Source organism: Eupeodes corollae, chromosome 2 (genome assembly GCF_945859685.1).
Source record: "Eupeodes corollae chromosome 2, idEupCoro1.1, whole genome shotgun sequence".
Classification (NCBI taxonomy): Eukaryota; Metazoa; Arthropoda; class Insecta; order Diptera; family Syrphidae; genus Eupeodes; species Eupeodes corollae.
Window position 1 is genome coordinate 95,575,781 of NC_079148.1, and position 26,618 is coordinate 95,602,398.

The following is a 26,618-nucleotide window of genomic DNA, read 5'->3' on the forward strand; positions in this document are numbered from 1 at the left end:
ATTCTTACACTCAATGGCAGTGATGCATTGCCACGGAATGCAACTTTATTGACGTGGAGACACATTGATCGTTTGCGCCAGACTACTTTTGCCAGCTTTTTTGGATCCTTAGTTATCGTATACTAAGCGTACCAGTGAATCCTCTAGAAGAATGCTGAGTTTTTGGCCCAGTAGTCTTAATTGACGGTAGGGGTGATCTTAGCCTTTTGAATGATTTCACGACAGGCTATGCAATCCCAGAAGAAGTACATGGCTCCAGTTCTTCAGAATCAACAATAAAAGTTGAAGAAGCTGTTGGATTTTTCATTGTGCTTAGGTTTAGACGCAAAGCTTTCACAAAAGCGTTCGTTATTTCAGCTTCGTTCATGGCCTGTGCATCATTTTCTGATATGTCACCAAAATATCTGGCTCAATGTTATCAAAAACGGTCACAAATCGTGTCATCGCTACTATATATATCATCATCAGTTTCTTCAGAATCGATGAATTCAGCCACTTGGCCATCAGTCAATTCTTCCCAATTTGTTTTTGAGGTTTCACGTTTTTGGAGATCCATCTAATACATAATAATTTAAATTTACCAATATTATTTGGACAATAACGTTTTTTAACACAGAACACAGAAAACAAGAACTAAAAAAAAGAGCACTTTTTATGCATAAGCCGGCAAGACTGTCTACGAACGGTTTTGATTGTTGCTGCTACAAGACACATATCACTGTTTTTTTCACTTCAATGTAATTATTTAACAAATATATTATATAGTCTACTTAAAGTTATATTTAAATTTATATTTTTTTGGCTTTAAATATTTTTTTCCCAGTTGAAAATTAAGGAAAATTAAAATTATTTACGCGCTACTTTCAATGAAATTCAATATTCAATTATTGACAGCTCTCAACCTCGTGGTAGAAATGAAACGAAGAAGGTATCAATATGACAATAAAAAAAAGCGAAAATAAGTTTCCGTTGTTTAAATCAAAAACAAATATTAAGTTTGACACTAAAGCCAAAAAACTATGCTTAGAAAAAGAGACACGGTATCCCTGAAAATAAAACTAAACATTTTAAAACAAATAAAATCGGGGAAAATAAGAAAAAAAAGTGGCAAACATTTTCAGATTTCTGAAAGCGCATTGTGTAAAATTATAAAGAACACAAATGAAATTGAAGACAAAAAGTTTACTTGTAAAAATTTGGACAAAAAAAAGATAGGAAACCAAAACATGAAGTTTTAAACAAAACTATGACCAAATGCTTTGAACAAATGTTGGAAAAAAAACTAAGCTCACCGGACCCATATTGCTTAAAAAGGCTTAACAACTTGCGAACGAATTGGATATCCCTGATTTTGAAGTAAATTTAATCGGCTTCATCGTTACATTTTTATCAGCAAAATATTGAAAGTGACAAATACTTTTGTTCAGTTTTTTTTTTAATTAATTATTCGTCGACCATAAACCTATAAATACCAGATTATACACAAGTCTGCTTCTATTGCAAGGGTAAAATTAGTAGCGCAAAATTTTAAACAACCTTATTAAAGGATAAACAATTTTATTATTTGCAATTTTCTAAATATTTGTGACTCTTAAATGTTAAACCCATCTTTTCGTTTTGCTACTAGTAAGTTGTTTGTCCATTTTATTCAAAAACAGACATCCGAACATGCCTAAAAAGTGACAGTTAGAAAATGCAAACAAACTTAAACCTTCCTATTAATTGGAATTCCCAACTTTATACTGGACCATTAGATGCACTGCTCTTATAAAATCATTTGTATAGATGTCATATGGATGTAGCAAATTTGTAAAAGTTAAAATTAATAGTAAGATGTTAAAATCGTTTAAACTAAGGCAAATCATCTTTAAAGCTCAGTAAATTGTTAAAAACGACCGTAACCTTTTACTAAAACATGTAAAACTGCAAAATGTATTAAAATTAAAATAAGGTTTCCGAAACGAATAATTCCCGATATACCCATCTTACAATCTAACTTTGAAAAATGGTGATTCTTAGTTAGTTACTTCATCTTCTACCCTTCAATCGTCCAATATCCCTTGATGCATATCCAAGATTCAACTAAATGTATGCTCTATTTAACAACCATCTAACACTCTTCAAATTAATAAAATAAAAAAAGTATCATCAAAAATAATGTTTTTTAGTAAGCTACCATTGACAAAAGTATTTCTCTCCCTTCAATGTAAATATAGTATGCTCGTTGATATATTTAACACTTCCCTCCTAACTTAACATAAATAAAGCCGCATCTCTAGCGCGCGTTAGGATACTTTTACTTCAATTCAATTTAAAAATCCAGTTTAGTTAAATCCAATAATCCAACTGACCGCACAAAGATTACAGTTAATGTAATTGAAATACACCAAACAACTTTATCTACTTTCTCTCTGAATCTGCGTCACCCTCCTCCACAACACATTTTCCAACTCAACACGCAAAAATACATTAACATTTCAAAAGACAACGCAACGACGACCACAAGAAACAATGATACTTATACCTTATACCCATCAGTACCCACCTAAGTTATACATAGCAGCGATTTTGAGTGCTGGGTCCTGGATGCTGGGTCCTTCAACCCGAAAATTAATTCAAATAATTTCAAACTAAATCCCTACGCAACTGTCTTAATTTAAAAATACTCACTACCATACCGCGCCGAAACACCCTCCCACCCTGCAAAATAACAACATAGAGCTCTAAGAGCTGCGCCTTCCTTAATCCATAGTCGCTTTTTTGAAATCCTTCTTAACAGCCAATCTAACCGCGCTGTGGATCACATTTACAATAATTTACATTTTTTAAGCTCGAAATAAACTGCGCCACCCTATATTATGTATACAAATATAAAGTCACTAAAAAAGGAACACTGCAGGAGTGCGGGTGATGGTACTTCCCCTTGCAGGCCATCTACATGGCCATCCGGCTCGGGCTCCGGCTCCGACTCCGACTCCGGCAGCAAAATAACTCGAGCGTATACACAGTAAACAAACAATTGAAGCAAAGTAAAAGGAAAGCCAGCATCATAAGACCAAGAGGACGAAAACGTAAACGTATAAACGTATAAACGACAACGATGAAAGAAAATCGTTAAACAAATGAAAGCCACCAACACAGCGGATAAGAAAATCCCTCTCGGCTATAAGACGTTCAAATGAAATATTCATTAACGCGAAATCACTCTTTCAGCAGAATAAACCCCATCTCCAATCTTCCCAGCCCACATCTCTGTCCCTTCATCATCAATTCACTTACCCGCTGTTAAACGAGCATTCAAAAAGCCACTCTCTGACTGCGTTTAGGACTGAAAGAAGTGTGTAGAGTAGTAGATGAGACAACAAGGACCTCGCTCGTCGAAGGACTTAATATGCCGATGTGTAATATTTTTCCTCGATTAGGATTCCTCTGCACTTAGTTTTCCTTCTTTTTTTTCAAATCGTAAGTAAGTACAGATTCACTTTTAAATTGTATGAAGAAAGTCTGAACTTAGAAGTCGACCGCACCGCGGAAGCTTCTAAAAGGACTTCCGGTCGACTAGGTTCATCGTCTTCTATACTCGTTGAACTATGATTCCAACCAAAGAAGCCCAAAGAAACATTATTTCCATATTCCTGATGATCTCCAAATTTTGGCCCCATAGACTTTTCTTTACTGTAGAAGAAAATATCCATCAAGAGGAGTGTAGTATGCACGATTTGACAGCGTGCATGAATTATTCCAATCGCTTATGAGCGATGCAAATAAGTCGAACAAAGAAAAAGAACAGTTTATATTAGCCGCACAGGAGATTTCATTATTTTGTCAAAGCAAACACACTTTTTATATAGCCGCCCGATGCCGCTGCCGCGATGCCTTCCAGGATCCAACCATGCCAGAATGTCTTCAGGGCTCCAAAAGAACTCTTTTTAGAATTAGCAACATTATAAGCGTTTGAGGAGTCTAAGTGTTGAGAGATTAATAAGGCCACGCTGTAACCCTAATACGTCGTAATTTGGAAAAGTAAAGCTTCATGAATTTGAACACTTCAAAACATAAAATGAAGCACCCGAGAAATGTGCTTAATTACGGGTTAAAAGACTTCTTTCTTCTACACTAATGTTTTTCAAAATATTGGAAATGATAGCTTACGAAATGTGAAAATTTGAAAAAAGGCTTTAACGTCTGGAAGGTGCTTTCTCCATATTCCAAATATCAAATGCATCGTCCAAAACAAATTATTTGCTTCATTATTTGGGACCAAACTCTTATCTGCGATGGCATAGCCCCCGACAAGACGGAAAATAAGAGTTATACGGAATTAACTACGTTATTAAAAGAGCAATTCAACCCAAAACTTTTAGAGGTTGCAGAATATTACAAGTTTCACCACAGACAGCAGCTCTAAGGTGAACCAGTGAGGGAATAACTGCACTACTAAAGATGTCATTAAATTGCAAATTCGGAGGTTATCTCAAAACTGCGTTGAGCAACCAATAATTGGTGTGTCGCATTTTCAACAATCGAATGAAAAATTGTTTATTGGAGACGAAGGATCTAACCAACGAAAAAGCAGTTGAAAATTGAAATCACTACCAGTTTGAAATCTTCACCAGAAAACTCATCACAATTAAATGAGGCGAGTATAGGAATCCATAAAATTGATCGTTCACAAGTAAGTTCAACAGTATAGAATACTCTTCTCGGTTAAGATCTTTTCTATTTAATTTAACAAAAATGGACTCAAGATATTTATGGAAAACTACTTTTAGATTTATAATAAGAAATTTGAGTACAAACCTTTGTAATTCGACGATCTTGAAGGTTATTTTTAAGACTTAATTTTGTTGCAACAATACTCTTATTAGATGTAAAAAACCAAAACTATTTCGGCACGTTTTTTTTTATGAAAAAATGTTTTTGTATTCTGTATCAAAACTATAGGTCTCTAAGTTTGCATTATCAAGACTGCTGAAAAAATACGTTGATAATCTTACGCCCAATTTATTGATGAAGCTTTAAAAAAATTAAAAACTCGATCTAGTAATTCTCGGTTCCTTTGGAACTTGATTTCAAAAATATTTAGAGCTCGAGTATTTTTCACATCTAATCATTATCTGTAAAACTTGGTTTAAAATAATTTTTGAGTTGTGCGAATTTTCAAATCGGGTGAATGGAACTGAGTTCGTAGGTTCTGACTGAAAGTTTTGACATTTTACAAACAAAATTTTAAATATCGGCCAGTTTTGTTCGATTTATAATTTTAATTTGATATTCTCACTTTTTTCGAAATACAAATTATGTTATCGTTGTTTATTGGATTTTGTAATAATTCTTTTTTGATCAATGTTCAATTACTTCAGAATTAGGAAGAAATTGTTTCTTGATAAGTCGAACTATTCCTTCAGATATTAAAGCCCTGAAAACTTATAGAATAGTATTTGATGGATGCAATTTTTGTGATAAAAACTATTATATATAAAACGTTCAAGAAATCTTTTGTTTAGTAGATTCAGACAAAACATTGTTGACGTAATAAAAAAGGCAGGTTCAGACAACATAATGGACTTGAAGAACGACAAGTTTCTAATAATAACTGATTGCGTACTATTAAAAAGTTGCCTTTCAATTAACACAACTCTTTTGGAAACTTGACTGGAAAGTTAGTCCCTAACTATTAAGTCAAGTCCACAGATGTCAAAATGACAGCTGATCATATTTTTTTCATTCAACTAAAAGCTGAACTTTTACAATTTTCTACACTATATTATTTAACATTTTGTGTAAATGGGTTCCTTGTCAAATTGGCAAAGAAATAAATAATATTTAATTACAAAAATGTTTTTGGTACTTTTTGCACTATCAACTGAAGGTAGAAGTTGGTAAAGTAAAGTTCAATGTTCGAAATTAATAACTTCTACAAAATTAACTGGCTACCTTGGTCAAATTTTGAGTTCAAGGAATGCAGTTGACGGCAAACGAAGTCTCTTATGTTGTATATTCATAAAAGTTAAGTATTTTGTAATACTTCTTCATATGCTCATAATGTCAAAACGGCTGTCTTGTCTTCTATAAACAGATTTATCTACACTTTTATCTGGCCATGTTGTTAATGGGATTATTAAAGATTGGATGTTATTTCTTGGCAAAATTTAAATAGCTCTTATGTCTATTTGTGCAGACTGAAAAGTTGTGCTCATTATGTAAAGGCTAAAATCTTGAGTTTTTAATATTTAGAACTAAAATATAGCGCGCTATTAGTTAATAGTTTAATGGGTTCAAATGGATATAAACTTACTACACTTTATGAAACTGCCAGCGTTTGCTAAAAATTTAAAATTATGCATTTTTTATTTGTGAATATTTAGAATCCGTTTATGTTTATATATTTTTCTAATACAAGTTTGTTACCGCACATTAAATTTTCTTTTGGTCTGAAATATAATAGAAAACTGTAATAAAACTATTAATTAACTATTAAAATTAAGCCCGTGGTAGAATTGAAACCATTGCTAAATCAAGTTCCAATGTCCTAGGCCCTACAATTTGAATGTCTAATAAATCGAATGAGAAGTTGATAAAGAAATGAGTTAGACCTCAATTGAGTTTAAAATTTAAGAAGATCCAAGTTTTAGAGATTAGAACTTTGTAAAGAAAGAGAATTTTTCTTTCAGAATCGCAATTTTTGTAGACTATAAAATGTGTTCAAAATTCTGAAAATCCTGTTCCTGGTTCTTATGCTCTATATCTAAAAGCTCTTTTGCTAATGGTGTTTTTTTGCTGGTTTTGAAATCATTATTTCGTAAAAAAAACACTGCAGTTCTATCTGTTTTTATGATTTTTTTATCTTTAATTTATTGATCTTTATCGGTTGAAAAAATGTGTAAGGTAAAGTGATTCTATATTTAAGAATCGTTATTAAAAAGGATCAAAAATAAGAAAATGTTCATATAACAAAGGTTTGTTAGTAATAAATACTTTGTTATTCACGTAGATAGATTGAGTTTGTAGAAATAGAACGGGTCTTGTTGCCGAGAACAGAGGAAGACTCGTAAGCAAATCGTTGGCATACTATCAAGATGTAATTCTGTAGTAGGCATTTTCTTAAAGCTGACTTAAAATTATGGAGTTAAGGGAGAAATCAAACGACTTACAGTTAATGAATCGATTAGCGACTAGAAAATTTTTCAAATTTTAAAGCTCAACACTCAAAGGTGTGCAAATGTTGAATATGTGAAACTCGTCCCAAAACCAAAACTTACCTCTCGTCAAAAAGCGAACAGATTGTCTTTCGCTGAAAAGTTTCAGTTATTTCGAATGAGACAAAATTGAGGAGTTCCAAAAATATACTGATGAAATATTCTTTCGTAAGGATAACGAAGATATTTAATTTTCAAAATAACAAAAGACTTCTTTGCAGTCCTGATTTGAACCCGATTGAAAACGTTTGGCAACTTTTAGTACAAAACGCTTTTAAAATATACGTTTATTTTATATTACAAATTATTTGACAAGAGTTGTTCAAGAAGAGTGAACCAAAATTAATATATATCAAACAAAATTAATAAAAATATTAATACCAGGAAGCCATCGAGATGTTATTCAAAGAAAAGGATCAATAACCAAATTTTGAACGCTTTTTTTGAACTTTAAGTTTTACTAAGAATTACTTTAAAATTGGCCTCAAAATTATTTAGTTCTGGAAAAAATTAACCCATATAAAAATTATAAAGTAAAGTCTAATTTTTCATATATTTTTTTTTTTCTACAAGTTTAAATTGTTAAGACATTTAAATTAGTTTGTTAAAATCCAATAATAAATTTTTAAAAAAATCGTATTTTGTGTTTTTCCTTACCATTTTTTGTAGTATTTTTTGGAATGATAGTTGAACTCAATTTAAAGGCCCTGCTGATGGATTGGAACGACCCTGATCTCCTTTGTGTGCCTCTTGAAGGGAACAGAAAAAAATGTAATATGTATAATATAGTATATGAGAAGTGTTTTTATATTGACACATCTTGGCAAAGATAACGTAGCTAAAGGATATCCCCGGGGGAAAGATATTATAGCGCAATAAACCAAGCATAAGTGGAAAGTATCTCAAATTACTTTCTTTATCACTGTCATTGTACAAGTGGCGCTCCACTCATTGTCGTTGCTACGTAGGTACATAGCTAACATCTTGGAAAATTATTCAAAATGCAAAGTAACGCACTCACTCTCTTAGGTCTCGATAGCTCGAAAATGAAATTGAAATACTTTCATTATTCTTCTTATTTTTTATTATTCGTTTGTTTAATTTTAAGGAAAACGCTGCTATCTCCAAAACCTCGCTGTTCAATGCTTGTTTTTATTTTCCAAGGAACAATCGCTCGGAATATTTTGACACTTGATCGATGGTTGGCCTTGTTCGGGCACATGAGCCCTAGGTATACATAGGTATAGTATCTCAGTTTAAAAAACAAAAATGTTTACTTTGGGAAGTCATTTAAAGGGCAGTGTAATGTATATTTTTTGCTATTAAACTTTCTAATTTATGAGTTCTATCGTTTCTATTGCTGATTTGACAAAATGTAAATGTTTTTCTTTTGTAGATTTAGGGGGAACAGCATTTCTCTAGGAGTTTTTTTTACTATTATGTTGATAGAAGTTGCGATTAAAAGGCAGTAAAATTGTTTCATTCAGAATAGAAAAATGTAAACATTTCTTAGAATATAGATTGAGCGGCTTTGTTCTCTTTGTTTTTTCGATTTTGTTGGCTCTGGCAACGGACAAAAAAAACACTTCAAACGAGTCAAAGACGATGTTTAATATCTAAAAAATTATTCAAAACTGACCATTATATCATATTTTTCTCATAACAATAGATACAACAAGGGGTTTTAGAAAGTTTACTATCGGTTTTTAAGAATTTGACTACAATAATAAAATTGAAAGATGAAGGATATTGATAATAACAGGCCTTTATTTACATCGATAATAATGTGTGGATCTTACCAACACCGATAGTTTGTTTACCCGTGCTGAAAACCGGCCTCTTTAAAACAAATAATTTTTCCCCTAAATAAAGTTCAATTCAAATTTTCATAAGGCAAAGCGTTAACGAAGCGATTATCCGAAATCTTTTCATAGAATTCTTCTCAAGCCAGTGCCTGAAATGTTGAGCTTTTGATATCTTGTATTGAGTCTCACATTCTGGAATACAGAAGCTACATCCCCACCTGTAAGCACACCACGGCGACTTGTAACTTGTTACTTACCCATTATACCATTCTCACGAACTTTGATTTCTTAAAAATTACATTCTTCAATAGCAACAATAGCAACAGCTTCAGACCTCTGTGTTCCTGACTAGGAACAAAAATCCTGAAAAAAACTTTCTTTTACAAGATTTTGTACGATATCTTCACACTTTTTTTTACCGGAAAATCCAATAACTTAAATAACCTGAGCTAGAAATATATTCCCAACTTCGTGGATATCAATGTATCATAATAAATCTCGTTACTCATAGCTTAGTTAGCAGTGTTCAAAGCGTAGACAAAGAACTATACTTTCCATTTTCTTTGTCTACAACATATTATTTGCCCCCAACAAAGAAATCCAAAATTAATTTTAAACATCCCAAACAATTTGTCACTTTTCCTATGTACGAGTACAATACGCGTGTGCAATTATTTGCGGTCATAATATTTCGGCGGAAAGACCGTCTGTACGACCATTAAAACGCCTATTCATCATTAGACCCTTTTTGGTGGTCCACTTATGTTACCACCTCAGTAAATCAAAAACACAAAATTAGCTACCGCAGCTGGAATGTACTACAACTGACTGAATCGTAGAACGTAGACTTTAAACCTAATGGAGCATGGTTTCCCATATTTCGAAGACGGCAAGATGAAGCTAGAAACGGAAGACCAAAAACGTAGACATACTATACAGGGCTACTATACCAACCAACTTTCCTTCCTTCCTCAAACCAACGTCCGCATGAAAAGTAATTGAAAATTTCTGTGATAATTTAAAATTATTGCCTTTTGCAATTTTGTTCGTCTACGTTTTTGTATTTTTGTGTTTTTTGCTTTGCAAAAAGAAAACATAAAAATAAAATTAAATCACCCTCCGACACATGGAAACACCCTTTCCGTCTTCCGGTGGCATGCAACCATCATATAGTAGTCTCTTTTTTAAAGGGGTTCACTTTTGCACAGTTTTCATAAAATTTTTTGAAAACCTTATACGAAAGTCAAAAGAACCAACACAGCGAAGCGCCATCAGCGGTGTATAGTACAGTGTGCGGTATGAGCGAAAAAACGAAAATGTTTATATTGTCAAATATGCCCCCCTCCTCAACTTAACTCAACTCCTTGAAAGAGGTCTTCACTGTTTGAATTTGAAACTTTTCAACTTTTATTGCTGGCACAGGATCATAAATTCACACACCGCCCGGAACGACGACGACGACTACGACTAAGACTTCGACTACTGTGTGTTGCTGAACTCATGCCAAGCAATACCGATTGTTGCTTAGGAAAACAGAAAGTCTTAGGCCCATTCCGACAAGCTCTTTTGATAAAGTACGGCCTTCTTCCGTAGAATACACATCTTCGACGCTCTCGATAAGGACAAAGGACGACCTACGAGCGACGCGACGACGTTGTACGGACGAGCTGGCCTTTGTGACAAAAGGCAATACCTATAACCTATGTACCTAAGTAACTGAACTGGCAAAATCCGAACAAGACCAACTCAACTCCTTGATGGCCAAGCCATAGAGTACGAGTATGGGTATAAGTAGAATTAAGTATATAGTATCTAAAGTTTCCATCCTGTCACAGTTCGACACCATAACGATGTCGAACCTTTTAACATGGGGTCTATAATAATATAACCGTATACAGATGCCGCGGCGATTGCTTTTGTTTTTGCATTTTGCAAAAACTTAACGCTCTCGTGTAGTTGGCACATTAAAAACTTTGTTAAGCATATCGGCGCCATTGTTTCGTGTCACTTTGCACTTAATAAATTTCCAATTTCCATGAAAATCGGTTGAAAATTGCCAAAATTCGAAGTTTAGTTCCCAAAAATTTGTCGACATCGATGTCGATGTTGAGCAATTTTAAACACGTGCTGGCAAAGGCTATAAATTTTATTTTACAATTTTATACACGAAGCTATGTTTTTGTATACCTACTTATATATTTTACAATATACGAGTTGAAAACGTAAGGGGTTGTGATGTTGATGTTGATGCGAGTGTAAAGAACAATATCGTCCCAAAAATAAAATTTTTTTTAATATACGAAATTTCAAAGCTCTTCTGTTTATAACTCGTGTGTATGATGATAATAATAATAATAAGTAAGTAAGTGGTGATATGCTACAATGACGTTGATATTTATGGAATATAATATCCTGCTGTATCCTCGTATCTACCTACATTTGTTTCCTAAGTCGATGGCTCGGTGCGGCAAGTCGGAGAGGACAAGAGCGAGGACTAGGACGACTACGAGTAGTAATTCCCTTTCAATCTGTTCCGGGGCGTGCAAACCTTTTTTTAAGGGGATTTAAAACTGAGAAAAGTTTATAATAATGCAATTACACTGTGATAAATAGGTGTCAGCAGTTGGTGTTAAAGAGTTGAATTGCGTTTTTTCCCTTATTCCTGTGAATAGGTATAGCAAAGAAAATTCTTTTCTTCAAGTATGAGAAAAATATAAACTGGCTATAGAATGGAAAAAATGTCGTGGGTAGTTTAAATTTTGAATAAATGAAAATTCTAACACCTGTGACTTTCTTAGTGGTTCAATAGAACATTTCTTTCGATTTATGGTTTAATGTTACGAGTGTTTTCTAATGTAGTTCACTTTTCAAATGACATCAACAAATTATACAGAACCCAACACATTTTAATTCACAATCATAACTGAATTTTGAGTATGATAAAGTTTTAACCATATCGTGTATGTAACCGTTACTGACTTACAGCAAACAATCTGTATTAAAAACTCAAAAACTCGATTTAGCCTTTTCTTCTGACACTATTATATTACTCTCGTTCTAGAATCTAGATCAGGAATTACTAATATTGACAAATATCACCCCCCTTTGGACATTTTTTTCGACTTAAGTAATCACCTTACTAATCACAGTAATTCTTTTGATTGCTTATATAATTTTGATTTCAGAAGAGCCAATTTCCAGCAGTTGTCTGAAGATTTAACCATTTCTGGAATTGCTGATACACTAGCATTTTCTAACATTGACGAAGCAGTTTCAACTTTTTATAGGATCCTTAATTGTTGTTTTGAAAAAAATGTACCGATAAAGAAATCAAGAAATACAAACTTTAGCCATCCTTGGTACACGAAAGACTTGCGTTTACTGCGTAACAAAAGAAAGAAGGCATGGAAAACGTATCTCAAAACTCTGTCTCCAATCAACTTCTCTTTTTATGTTGAACTCTTTAACCAATTTAAGCCTCTTTCTAATTTTGTATATGCTTGTTATGTTACTGATATGGGCACCTCTTTGAATGAGAATCCTAAAAAATTTTGGAATTTTGTAAACTCAAAGAAAAAATCAGATGGCTTTCCAGTAACTTCACTTACAAGAACCTTTTGTTAGATAAAACATTTTGATATCTTTAACGCTTGCGCAACAAATTTCCGTGAGTCATTTGTTAATAGCCCTCAAGAAGTTGATGAAGTATATTTTCATAATCTTCACACTTTTTCGCAAACTAGCTGTAGTCACATACCTGTGCAACAGAATACGGTCCTTGATCTTTTATCTGCGTTGAATGATGACTGCTCAGCCGGTCCTGATGGTATTCCCCCGATAGTACTAAAAAAGTGTAGTAATGCTTTAGTTGAACCCCTTACGTTTTTATTCAAACTTTCTCTAAAAACAGGCAAATTTCCCAGTATATGGAAGAAGTAATTTCTAACCCCAATTTTCAAGAAAGGTAACAAGTCGAATATAAGCAACTACAGGCTCATTGCAAAGCTTTCTTGCATTCCTAAAGTATTTGAACAAGTTGTTTGTGAAAGCGTAGCATATTTTAGTAAAAATATCATTTGCGAACAGCAACATGGTTTTGTGAAAAAAAGATCAACCGTTACTAATCTCCTCACATTCTCAAACATATGTTCAAACGCTTTAGAACAAGGTTATGAAGTTGACTGCGTATACACTGACTTTTCTAAAGATTTTGACCAACTTAGCCACGGAATTATTTTATTTAAACTTAAGGCTCTTGGTTTTCCACCATTTTTCTTAGCTTGGATTAAGTCATACCTTAAAAACAGATCCTACGAGGTACGAGGGGCGTTTGCCCCTGAACTTTATTTATTGTTATTGCAAATGCTGTTTTCAGAGGAAACTGCACTCTTTTAAACTGACATGGCAAATCGTTTAGAATTATCGGAATGCGGGGAATTAAAACATTTTTTCCTTTTGCCATTACTGTCATTTCAAGATTTCTCACTAACAGGACTAGAACACCAACCTTCAATCTCAACTTATGAAAAGGCACCCCTGATAATTCCAAAGAAATAAGAAATTCTATGTGGTATGATGTTACTTGTTCCGTGTCCATAACAGTGAATGTTATTGGTCTTAGTTTTCGTTTTCTCAAGCTCTATGGCGCTCAGCATCTAAAGCCAAACGGGTTTGGGTCTGTTCTTTGGACTCTTGGCTTCTAGCTATTTTCACAGCTCGAGCTCTGTAAGTACTACGCGCTAGATTACATTTACGTTTTCCAGGCACATCAAGCTAAACGTAAACGAAAATTAAGTAAGCCTAAAAGGAACCAAAATAAATAGAAATTAAGTATGTTTACATACCGTTCATTTCTAAAAAAGCCTGATGGAACCTGGACAGCCTATCAAGCCGAATATCTTGAGCTACTGATGAAGACGCACTTTCCGGGTTGCGAGAGTGATAACCCCGAATCGCTTGAAACCACAGAGCTAAATGTAGCTCATGTGGAGCAAGTCAATTCCGTTATAACCAGAGAAGATATTTTGTGGGCCATCAATACTTTTTCTCCATATAAATCCCCAGGCATGGATGGCATACTGTCAGTTATGCTCCAAAAGTTGCATTACGTGGCAGCTATAAGGCTGGAACAAATTTTCAAAGGACGTCTCCTTCTCAAACATGTGCCCATGTCGTGGAGACAAGTCAAAGTAGTTTTTATCCCGAAAGTGAGTAGGCGAAGTCACGAATCCGCGAAGGATTTCAGACCAATAAGCTTAACACCTTTTGTGCTTAAAACCTTGGAGCGCATTTTTGATTACCATATTAGAGAAATCCTAGTTGGACGACCTCTCGAAAGCTCTCAGCATGGTTATCTTAAGGGCAAATGTACGAAGACTGCCCTCCATGAGGTAGTGCGTACTGTAGAACAAGCAATCCATTATGAAGAATTTACTCTTGCCACCTTTCTAGACATAGAAAGTGCTTTTAATAACGTCCTTACCCAATCCATAGAAGAATCTCTCGTTAAGTTCGGTATAGAAGACTTAATTCTAGACTGGATTATTTCCATGCTCAGTGGTAGGAAGATTCGAGCCACTCTAGGCAATACAATCGCAAAAAAACACGTGAGTAGGGGAACACCCCATGGTGGTGTCCTTTCGCCTCTTCTATGGCTTCTGGTCATGGATACAATACTCGTTAAATAAGAGAGATATGGAGTGAAGGGATTTGGTGCTATTGGTGTCAGGAAAGTACACCTCTGTTATTAGTGAAATCACGGAGTCAGCTTTGAAGAAAACTAGCAGCTGGGCCACGAGTTATGGACTAGGAGTTAACCAAAGTAAAACTGAACTATTGCTCTTTACCACCAAAACTAAAGTACCGCCCTTCACGCTACCTAGACTCAACGGTCAAATCCTATCATTGTCTTCCAGTGCAAAATATTTTAGAGTTATACTCGACCCTAAACTAAACTGGAAACTAAATATTGAAGTACGGGTTAAGAAGGTCTGTGTTGCCTTCTACGCCTGCAGCAAAATTTTCGGCAAAAAGTGGGGACTTCAGTCGAAAACGATTTAATGGACGTACACAGCCGTAGTACGTCCAATCTTAACATATGGGTCGATTTTGTGGTGGCCTGCTCTTAGCAAAGCCTAAAATATTGATAAGCTAAAGAAGGTTCAGAGAACAGTTTGCGTGGGCACCACAGGGGCCATGCTTACTTGCCCAACGGACGCCTTAAACGTTATTTTGGATCTTCTACCAATCGACCTTTTTTATTAAATAGATAGTTTCCTGCAGCGCTATTAGGCTGACGGAATCCAACAGCTGGTTGTCAAAACCTTACGGTCACAGCAACACTACGAAATTGATTCCCTCAGATATTATCTCGGTAGACACTGACTACTGCACTCCTACTTTAAACCTTAGTAAGGGTTTTAAGGTTATTTTCCCATCGAGAGAAGATTGGGAGGATGATATCGTGTCGATAGGTTTCGACACAACCATCTTTACTGACGGCTCAAAGATGGAGTGCGGAGTTGATTATGGTATCTTTTCTGAGTCACTAAATGTAGCCAAATAATTTAGGCTTCCTGACTTTGCTGGAGTTTTTCAGGCTGAACTGCTGGCAATAAGGAAGGCATGTAAGATACTTAAACAAGTTCCAAACCAAAACCGAAATGCGGCTATCTTTATAGACAGTCAGGCAGTTGTCAAAGCCATTAACTCGCCCATATCCTCATCTAAATTGGTCCAGCAGTGTCGCGATGAGCTTGCGAGCCTGAATATTAATCTCGGTGTCACCCTTATCTGGGTTCCGGGCCATAGTGGTATCGTGGGAAATGAACGGGCTGACGAGTTAGCCAGGCAAGGATCGACCCTTCATAGCTCACTTGCGGAAATGGTTAACATTCCTCTTTGTGCTAAGAAGGGTAAAATCTTTACTATCTACCAAACTTAATATATCTAGGAAGTTATGGCTCACCTATAATAAAACCCGTATAAACGATCTTCTATGCAGACCAAGGCAAAACATAGCCAGGATTGTTGCGGTTTGTACCGAACATTGGCCTAAAGGAGTTCATGCAGAGAAGTTGATTATCTTCTACAACACCTTTTGCCGTAGTTGTAGTGACCAAAGAGAAAGTGAAACGATAATCCATTTCCTCTGCAAATGTTCTGCTTTGGCAAACAATATAGAATGAAATACTTTGGAAAAGCATTCTTTCACGAACTTGATGAGCTATCTGAGACAAAGATTAGAGACCTAATCTTTTTTCTCAATGCGACAAAATGGCTCTAACATAATCTCTATGAAGCTTCTCTATAAATCTTTTTATCACAGGTCAAACGAGTTTTTGGTATCAAAACGGCGCACTTCAGCGCTAATTGGATCTCAGGCTAGGTTGCCTTGAGATCGCCATTTCTCCCTACCTACCTACCTGGATGATGGGGTAGTATGTGCGTTAAGAATTACGGAGTGGTCAATGTTGTTGTTAACCCACTACGATGAAGCCTTGCGGCAAACAGCAGAGCTTGCAGCTATTTGTTTGCCAAGTATATTCAGAAGTATTAGGTAGAGTAGGGTATCCCAACCGGAGGTTGGGTCGTGCGCACCGATAGACAAGCTGAACGTTGGACCTTATTTAGTTTTTAGCGTCTTAAAACTTTTTCTAAAGTAATGCACCATAATTCCTTAGCGTAATTCTAGGTTTCAAGCCCCATTTATTACCAATAGCTTTTTTGCAAGAAAAGAGAGCTGCAACAGATTTTTTCACTCTTTCTTGTAAACTACGTTTCCAATTTATTTTTTTGTCTATAATATATAATAAGACCCAGATTCTTAGACTTGCCTGAAAACTCTAATTGGTTACCTTTAATGTAGGGAGGGTTAACACATGGAATTTTGTATTTCCTCGAAAATATGACTAAATTAGTTTTGTATGGGTTGACACTCAGTCCAAACCGATTAGCCGACCTATATAATTATGTTCATATAAGATCCCTAGTTTTTTTTTTAATTTTTTAAAAGTCAAATTATAACGAATGAGGAAGTGAATCAATAATTCGACCAAATTAAATTTTAGTACGCAAACATTTACTGGATGCTGTATTCATAAAAATGCAACATGACAAGATAAATATTTTCAGTTTCCAAACATTAGTCTTTTTTTATCCATTGTTCTTACAGCCACTTCAAGGACACAAACAACACAAAAAGCTTTATACTAAACACGAATATGTAATGATGGCCATTTAAAATTAAATCACAGTTGTTCTCCAAAAACGTTAACGAGTGTTAATTAATAGTTCTTAAAATTTACATAATACGAACTATTGCAAGTTATAGGTATGCTATGCATATAATATGAACCCAGGGGCCGTATAAAGACTTTTTGTCTTTTCTGCATGAAATCGCATATTGTATGAGCTAACATTAATAACATAAGTTTTCTCTCATGCAACTATAGGTTTATAGGTATGGTAGGTTTGCAAGCACCTCTTTGTTCGAAATACAGTGTTTTTTCATGGATGGATGGTATTCATTATGTTGCCTGTTATGCTCTACCATGAAATCATCGTGTTGCTCGAAGTGTGACAAAATGTTTCCCAAAATTATTAGTTTTCACAGGTTTTACTTATTTTTGCTTTAAAGTTCTAAGAATTTTGGCTGAGTCCATGATTAAGTTGAATTAAAAAGGATAATGGAAATTACATTTAAAAAAAACATTCAAAATGTAGACTTTTTGACTGAAAATGAAATAATTATATGTGTAAACCGTGAACAGGAACACTTTCTTCCTGGAAAGAAGAGCCTTTGAATATTCAGTCAAAATACTTCTTAAATAAGAGGCACCCTAATGCAACAGAAACCATCTCAAAAAAAGTTTATATTGTAACGAACTTCTTATCCAATGATAAGACCCCAAATAAAAATATCATTTTTTTATTTTAAAGGTGCATGTATGCCACTAAGTGTGGTATATGACATCATTCAAATGCCCACCTTGATTTCTTACGATGGCACAGATTCGAGTGGTCCAATTTTCATCTCCTCCGAATAGATCCAGCTCAATTGAAGTGATGGCCTGTGTTATGTTAACATCTGTCGATTGTGCATTATTTGACCTGCAACTTCAAGAAACTCCACAGGAAAAAGTCTAGCAGGGTCAAATCGCGTGACCTATTCACATCACTCCCGCGATAGATAACATTACCCTAAAATCGTTTATACAATGTCGTCTAAGGTCCATATGGTTCAGTTTGGGGCATACAAAATGAGTGTTGACGGTGACAGCCTCACTAACGTCGTTTTCAAAAAAGGACAGACCAATAACGCCGCCGAGCCGGCCCAAAATCCACAACAGACGGTTACTTTTTGAGGATGCATTATCACCTGGTAAACCTCGTGTGGGATGTTCAAATGGTAGACATGTGCATTCAAGAGGACACAAGCATCCACAGGTTTTTGTCAAAAACCCACCTCTGTCTATCAACTCCTACTCTCACCTCCCTGTGGTGAACATCGGGTGCATAGTATCTCAACTGGAGATTGGGTTCCAACCCCAGTGGAAAGTTGTTGGGGGCAGCAAACGAGAGAGGGGGGAAAAGGTGTTCCTTATCCAGACGACAGCGGAGGAATTCCCGAGATGGAATCAACGGTGACGTCTACAGTTCCAGTAAGGTTGAACTACTAAGTGAACATCTTATAGGGCTTCTTAGACTTATTCGGAGCCCAGGCCTATAAGAAGCGGTTTTATCTGGCTCCCCATCCTTGGAATTATACTTAGGATCTGGCCCTCCAGGTTAGGGGTTGTGCCGTCATCGGGGTGACTTCCTGGCCAAATAGATAATAGAATAATTAGTTTCGAAGCACCAACAAGCCTCGGATACGGACGGATTTACTGTTGACAACTAATGTAAACGAACTTCGGATATGCACGTGGAATGTTAGGTCCCTTAACAGACCACGTGCGGTCGAAAAACTAGCGGAGGCCCTGGACCGCTGTAAAGCAGACATCACTACTATCCAGGAAATACGATGGGATGGGCTGGGCAAAAAGAGGATGAAAAACTGCGATATTTATTATGCTTATGTGTATAGGAAAAATTAGGTTTTCCTTCGGCTTTTTTGGTCACTTTGATCGTGGCAATGAAACAAGGTTGTTACATTAACTTTTCCCGACGTTTCGGCAGGGGTTGCTGCCTTCCTCAGGGGAACTTTATTAAACATGAAAAATAAAACACATAGTACAATATTGTGGACAACAAGAATAAGAAAAAACTTACAATTTAACAATTAAATTTTAAAACAATGTAAAAAAACACTTCTAATTAAGAAGTTCAGTCTATAACTACAAAAAAACAAAGAAAAAAGCTCTTATGAGGAAACAAGTGAGCAATATACAGATGATATACTCTGTGTGTCTTGCTTGCGATTCATATTGTTTTTGTTTTTCAGGATATGGAGCGTTTCGAGTGTATATCGCTTGGAAGTATGTTTTTCCGTTTGAAGAACTTTAACACAATCGAAATCCGGAGAATGACCTTTGTCTATTGAATGGGCCGCCAATGCGGTTTTAGCCAGGTTATTGTTTTTGATGTCAGATTTGTGGTTGGACAATCTTTGGCGCAAGAATTGTTTGGTGGTTCCGATGTAGCAAAGGTTACATGTTTCGTCAGGTTTACCTTTGCAGTTTATTTTATAAATCACATCAGTGCGTTTATCTCTGTCTATTTTGGTCTTTAGTTTGGTGAAAAGGTGTCTAATTGTCTGGTTAGATTTAAAAGCCAATCGGACATCTTGGATGTTTTTGGTGACAACTTGCTTAAAACTCTCAGCCAGTTTTGGAACGTAAACAATGCTTTTGAAGTATCCTTTGTTGTTATCCTCACTTTGTTGTTTAGCGCGTCTGCATTGTTGTTGTAAAATTAAGCCACGAATAATTGCTGGCGGGAAACCGTTGTCGCTTAAAATTTTGGTCACTTTGATGGTATTTGAATGGTGGAATCTTACGTCACTTAACGTAAAAACTTTGTTAATTAAATTGGAAGCTGTGTTGAAGATTATGTGTTTGGCTTGGTTGGACCGGAAGTTGATCAGACGTCCTGATGCTGTTGGTTTTTGAAACCAATCAAACGACAATTGAGTGTCCATACGGTGGATTTTGACATCAAGGAACGATATAGAACTGTTGTTTTCGTTTTCAACAGTGAACTGTAGTTTGGAGTGGAATCCGTTCAGGATCAATAATAAGTCTGCGACTTTGTATTTGTCCATAACCGCAAATATGTCATCAACATATTTCACTATAAAATTTGGTTTTGCATTACATCCAGTTAAACATTCGTCAAGTAAATGGTCCATTACCAAATCAGCAATAGTGGGCGAAAGAGGGTTACCCATTGGCATTCCAAAAATTTGTTTGTAGATAATGTCCTTAAACTGCAAATAGTTGTTGTCTTTTAAGCAAAAATCCATGATTTCAATAAATTTAGTTTGGCTGATTTTGGTATGTCTGCTAATCGTATCCCATTTCTTTTTAATAATATTAATAGCCAATTGTACTGGGATGTTAGTAAATAATGAAATAACATCAAACGAGACCAATACATCATTACTTTGTAATTTAACATTTCTCGCTTTGTCAACAAATTCGTAAGAATTTTTTACAGTGTATTTTGTTTCATTCGTCACTGATTGTAAAATTCTACCAACAAATCTGGAAAGCTCATAGCATGGTAAATTCAAAGATGATACAATTGGACGCATGGGCATGCTTGGTTTGTGCGTTTTTGGTAGTCCGTAGATAGAGGGAAGCTGCGCGGTGTATGTTGTCATTTTGTTCTTTTCCTTATCGTCTATGTGGTTGTTGTTGTTGAGCCACTTAACCAACTCATTGTTTCGGTTTTGTAGTGTTGTTGTTGGGTTATGTCTAACACGCCAATACGTACTTCGGTCAGAGAGAAGTACACTCATTTTGTCATCGTATTCATTACGCTCCATCGCTACAGTCACATTGCCTTTGTCCGCTGAGAGAATAATAATATTTTTGTTTCGCTTAAGGAAAGAGATAGCTTGTTTGTTGACATAAAGCACATATTTGGCAAACTGGTCGCTGTTTTGACTACGTTGAAACGAGTGCAACATATTGCCATACTGTGCTCTGATCAGTTCTTGTTCCTTTTCGTCTTTCACTTCTCGTATTACTTCTTCTCCATCAGCTATTAACTGAAACAGAGGGAATGTTTTTTTGTCTATTGGTAGCGCAAATTTTTTTCCCAATGACAAAAGCCATTTAATTTCTAAAGGAAATTTTATTTTTTTTAATACCATAAAATTTCCTTTAGAAATTAAATGGCTTTTGTCATTGGGAAAAAAATTTGCGCTACCAATAGACAAAAAAACATTCCCTCTGTTTCAGTTAATAGCTGATGGAGAAGAAGTAATACGAGAAGTGAAAGACGAAAAGGAACAAGAACTGATCAGAGCACAGTATGGCAATATGTTGCACTCGTTTCAACGTAGTCAAAACAGCGACCAGTTTGCCAAATATGTGCTTTATGTCAACAAACAAGCTATCTCTTTCCTTAAGCGAAACAAAAATATTATTATTCTCTCAGCGGACAAAGGCAATGTGACTGTAGCGATGGAGCGTAATGAATACGATGACAAAATGAGTGTACTTCTCTCTGACCGAAGTACGTATTGGCGTGTTAGACATAACCCAACAACAACACTACAAAACCGAAACAATGAGTTGGTTAAGTGGCTCAACAACAACAACCACATAGACGATAAGGAAAAGAACAAAATGACAACATACACCGCGCAGCTTCCCTCTATCTACGGACTACCAAAAACGCACAAACCAAGCATGCCCATGCGTCCAATTGTATCATCTTTGAATTTACCATGCTATGAGCTTTCCAGATTTGTTGGTAGAATTTTACAATCAGTGACGAATGAAACAAAATACACTGTAAAAAATTCTTACGAATTTGTTGACAAAGCGAGAAATGTTAAATTACAAAGTAATGATGTATTGGTCTCGTTTGATGTTATTTCATTATTTACTAACATCCCAGTACAATTGGCTATTAATATTATTAAAAAGAAATGGGATACGATTAGCAGACATACCAAAATCAGCCAAACTAAATTTATTGAAATCATGGATTTTTGCTTAAAAGACAACAACTATTTGCAGTTTAAGGACATTATCTACAAACAAATTTTTGGAATGCCAATGGGTAACCCTCTTTCGCCCACTATTGCTGATTTGGTAATGGACCATTTACTTGACGAATGTTTAACTGGATGTAATGCAAAACCAAATTTTATAGTGAAATATGTTGATGACATATTTGCGGTTATGGACAAATACAAAGTCGCAGACTTATTATTGATCCTGAACGGATTCCACTCCAAACTACAGTTCACTGTTGAAAACGAAAACAACAGTTCTATATCGTTCCTTGATGTCAAAATCCACCGTATGGACACTCAATTGTCGTTTGATTGGTTTCAAAAACCAACAGCATCAGGACGTCTGATCAACTTCCGGTCCAACCAAGCCAAACACATAATCTTCAACACAGCTTCCAATTTAATTAACAAAGTTTTTACGTTAAGTGACGTAAGATTCCACCATTCAAATACCATCAAAGTGACCAAAATTTTAAGCGACAACGGTTTCCCGCCAGCAATTATTCGTGGCTTAATTTTACAACAACAATGCAGACGCGCTAAACAACAAAGTGAGGATAACAACAAAGGATACTTCAAAAGCATTGTTTACGTTCCAAAACTGGCTGAGAGTTTTAAGCAAGTTGTCACCAAAAACATCCAAGATGTCCGATTGGCTTTTAAATCTAACCAGACAATTAGACACCTTTTCACCAAACTAAAGACCAAAATAGACAGAGATAAACGCACTGATGTGATTTATAAAATAAACTGCAAAGGTAAACCTGACGAAACATGTAACCTTTGCTACATCGGAACCACCAAACAATTCTTGCGCCAAAGATTGTCCAACCACAAATCTGACATCAAAAACAATAACCTGGCTAAAACCGCATTGGCGGCCCATTCAATAGACAAAGGTCATTCTCCGGATTTCGATTGTGTTAAAGTTCTTCAAACGGAAAAACATACTTCCAAGCGATATACACTCGAAACGCTCCATATCCTGAAAAACAAAAACAATATGAATCGCAAGCAAGACACACAGAGTATATCATCTGTATATTGCTCACTTGTTTCCTCATAAGAGCTTTTTTCTTTGTTTTTTTGTAGTTATAGACTGAACTTCTTAATTAGAAGTGTTTTTTTACATTGTTTTAAAATTTAATTGTTAAATTGTAAGTTTTTTCTTATTCTTGTTGTCCACAATATTGTACTATGTGTTTTATTTTTCATGTTTAATAAAGTTCCCCTGAGGAAGGCAGCAACCCCTGCCGAAACGTCGGGAAAAGTTAATGTAACAACCTTGTTTCATTGCCACGATCAAAGTGACCAAAAAAGCCGAAGGAAAACCTAATTTTTCCTATACACATAAGTATATATTCATTGGTCAATACATTATCTTTTGATATTTATTATGGTGACTGCTACCACAAAAACCAACAGCGCTTATTTGGATGCGGCTTCGTCATTGGAGCCAGACTTAGGCAAGAAGTCTTGAGCTATAGGTGCATCAATGAGCGCCTCATGACCATACGCATCAAGGCTAAATTCGGCAACATTAGCCTGTTATGCGCGCAGGCCCCCACAGAAGAGAAAGATGACAACACCAAAGATATGTTCTTCGAGCTCTTAGACAAAACATATGAGCAGTGTCCTAGCTACGATATTAAAATTATCCTGGGCTATTTTAATGCCAAACTAGGAAGGGAAGACATCTTTGATGGATTACTCGGGAAGAACAGCCTGCACGACAACACTTCCGACAACAAATTCAGGCTCATAGATTTTCCTGCGGGGCGAAACGTCATGGTAGACAGTATACGTGTTTTCAACACCTCAACATCCACAAAGGATGTTGGACTTCTCCGGATCAATCTACACTCAACCAGATTGACCATATTGCAATCGATGCCAGACACGCTTCCAGCATCATGGATGTACGAACTTTCCGATGAGCTAACATCGAATACGACCATTACCTCGTTGTAGATAAGGTAGTACTTTCAGACCAATGGCAAAACAGGGAGATGCTGGGAGAAGGTACAACGTCGAACGGCTACAATCGCCAGAGATTGCCAAATCCTTTTCCGACCGAGTAAAAAGTAACCTCTCTCGAAGTTATCTGCCCCCAACACAATGTATCGAAAACCAGTGGCAACATTGCCAAAATGCAATTAGCGAAGCACCCTCTGATGTGCTGGGTTTCAAGCAGCCACCAACAAGGAACCCCTGGTTTGATGAGGAATGTCGGCAGACAAATGTAGCCAAACAACACGCACGCAAAGCGGTGCTGCATAAAAGGACGAGAGCTGCTCATGAGCTCTATGAGCAGCAGATTCGAGAGAAACGCCGACTTCTCAGAAGGAAAAAGATTGCATGAGAAGCGTGCGGTCGAAGATGTTGAGATGTTTAAAAGCAGGAATGAAGTTCGAAAGTTTTATGAACATTTGAAATGAAATTCACAGGCACATAAACCTAGAACCGAAGACTGCGAAGACGAAAGTGGAAACATCATAGTAGAACCGCAGTCAATGCTGAGGAAGGACCACTTCTGCAGACTGTCTAACGGTGACGACGAACTGAATTCCGCTGTCAGGCAGGATGATCTATTCAACATAGACGAACCAATCACGTCCTACCGATTTAGACGAAGTAAAGATTGCCATATCTAAGCTGAAGTCTAATAAAGCCGCTGGAGTGGATGGCTTGAATGCCGAGCTCTTTAAAGCAGCTGAAGATAAGTTGGTTAGGAGCATGCACCAACTTATCTGTAAGATTTGGTCGGAAGAAAGCATGCCCAATGAATGGAACCTCAGTATTGTTTGCCCGATCCTGAAAAAAGGAGACCTATAAAATATTCTCTGCAATAATATGTGAAAGTCTAAAGCCCATCGTCAACAACCTGATAGGTCCTTATCAGTGTGGTTTTAGACGTTACGGCAGATTCTGGAAAAAAAAAACCAAGTACACCAAATCGACACCCACCATCTTTTCATCGATTTCAAGGCCGCATATGACAGCATCTACAGGGACGAGCTGTATAGAGCCATGTCTAGTTTTGGTATCCCTGCCAAATTCGTCCGTTGGTACAGGATGACCATGGAGAATTCACGCTGATCCATAAAGGTTGGAAACAACTTAGCGGAACCTTTCGATGTCAAAAAAGGTTTTAGACAAGGTGATGCGAAGAATAGACTCCCTCGGGTTCTGCTGTCCACTATGATTTACCGCGGTGACGTTCTCGGTCGATCTTGCGTTCCTTGAACGTACCACCAAACGTTGAAGAGTCGACTGTGAAGAGCCACCACGTCTAATGTAAAATGGGCGCTATGCGCGCAACGTTTGCGTTAACAAACACTCATTTGTATAATGAAGTTTTATCATTAGAACGTACTGTGCACTTGTGAAACTTGCCATGATAATTTGAAATAAACAACCGAATAATAAAGAAAACATTTAGAGATGTCACCAAAACAAAATGGCCACCACGGTTCGCCAAAACCTACCTGCGCCAATTGAAAAACCCTTTAGAAAATCAGTAATCAATTTTAAAACTTGAAATAGTAACTTTCTAGAGTTCTTAAACTACATTCGGTTATCAATTGTTGTCCTCAATAGTCAGTATTTCAGCAGAACTTCAATCTGACTTCGAAGATGTTGTCCCTCAGTTATCAATGAAGAAAATCGAAACGGTTGGCAAGCAATAGGTTACAATTTATGCATGCTACGCCAAAGTATTGGTAAGGTTACTTATGAAAAACTTTTCAAAGGACTTCTTCAAAGCAAAGAAGGACTATTTGAATCAGCACGGAATGAAAATAGAAAACATTTACTTAACTTCCGGTGTGATTCGCAAATGGTTGGAGCCGTTGATGAAAAAGGGTCAGACTTTTAAGACAGTCAATATAGGTGCCTACAGGAAAGCTCTTATAGAATCTTTATCCCTCGATGTTGCGCACAAAATTCGTCAGTAAAACGTTATGGAAATCATCTTGACACATACATATATACAAAGGTTCAACAAGAACAGGCTTAAGGAACAGGTGTCTTGTAATAATAATTATTGAATATTGTAACTTATGTATTAATCCCAGAAATAAGTATAAAATTTCCCTCAACTAAGGTGAAATTTATTGATTGAAACCCTTCTTGTTTTTAAATAAAATAAGACATTTGAAACCTTTTAATTTTTTTAAAAAAGACTCTCCTTACCATTTTCAAAAAAAAAATAGCTCCTCACAGGAAATAAACTGATTTATTGAACAATTATACTTTTTTAACAACATTACCTATACATAACATTGATTTTCTTGTACGTATAGTTCCAATACTGTCTTCACCAGTCTGATGTAATAAAACTGTGATTTATCGCCAAGTCTTCAAATCCAACACCTTAATCGTCAATTTCCTTACGACACACAGCGACAAAAAGACAACGAC

The 26,618-nt window shown here is 35.9% G+C and overlaps 2 protein-coding genes across 2 annotated transcripts; one reads left to right on the plus strand and one right to left on the minus strand.

Annotated features, from left to right (window-relative positions):
* Nucleotides 1–418: 418 nt before the first annotated feature.
* Nucleotides 419–21,323, minus strand: LOC129945129 (uncharacterized). Its single transcript, XM_056054789.1, has 2 exons — nt 19,506–21,323; nt 419–556 (listed from the first exon to the last, which is right to left on the minus strand). Exons 1-2 carry the CDS (start codon nt 21,321–21,323, stop codon nt 419–421), a joined length of 1,956 nt encoding a protein of 651 aa, XP_055910764.1.
* Nucleotides 21,324–21,492: 169 nt separating this feature from the next.
* LOC129945130 (uncharacterized) lies at nt 21,493–25,885 on the plus strand. Its single transcript, XM_056054790.1, has 2 exons — nt 21,493–22,954; nt 25,797–25,885. The coding sequence occupies exons 1-2, from the start codon at nt 21,493–21,495 to the stop codon at nt 25,883–25,885; spliced, it is 1,551 nt and encodes a 516-aa protein (XP_055910765.1).
* The last annotated feature ends 733 nt before the right edge of the window (nt 25,886–26,618 follow it).

What these genes read in the sequence shown, in the direction of transcription:
- LOC129945129 (XM_056054789.1), bottom strand. Translation starts at nt 21,323, where the DNA reads ATGGTATTAAAAAAAATAAAATTTCCTTTAGAAATTAAATGGCTTTTG. An exon ending in CGGATTTCGATTGTGTTAAA is followed by an intron (nt 557 to 19,505) that starts GTTCTTCAAACG and finishes ATTATGTATTAG; the next exon opens with ATGGATCTCCAAAAACGTGA.
- LOC129945130 (XM_056054790.1), top strand. Translation starts at nt 21,493, where the DNA reads ATGTTGCACTCGTTTCAACGTAGTCAAAACAGCGACCAGTTTGCCAAA. An exon ending in TTATAAAATAAACTGCAAAG is followed by an intron (nt 22,955 to 25,796) that starts GTAAACCTGACG and finishes TGTCCTCAATAG; the next exon opens with TCAGTATTTCAGCAGAACTT.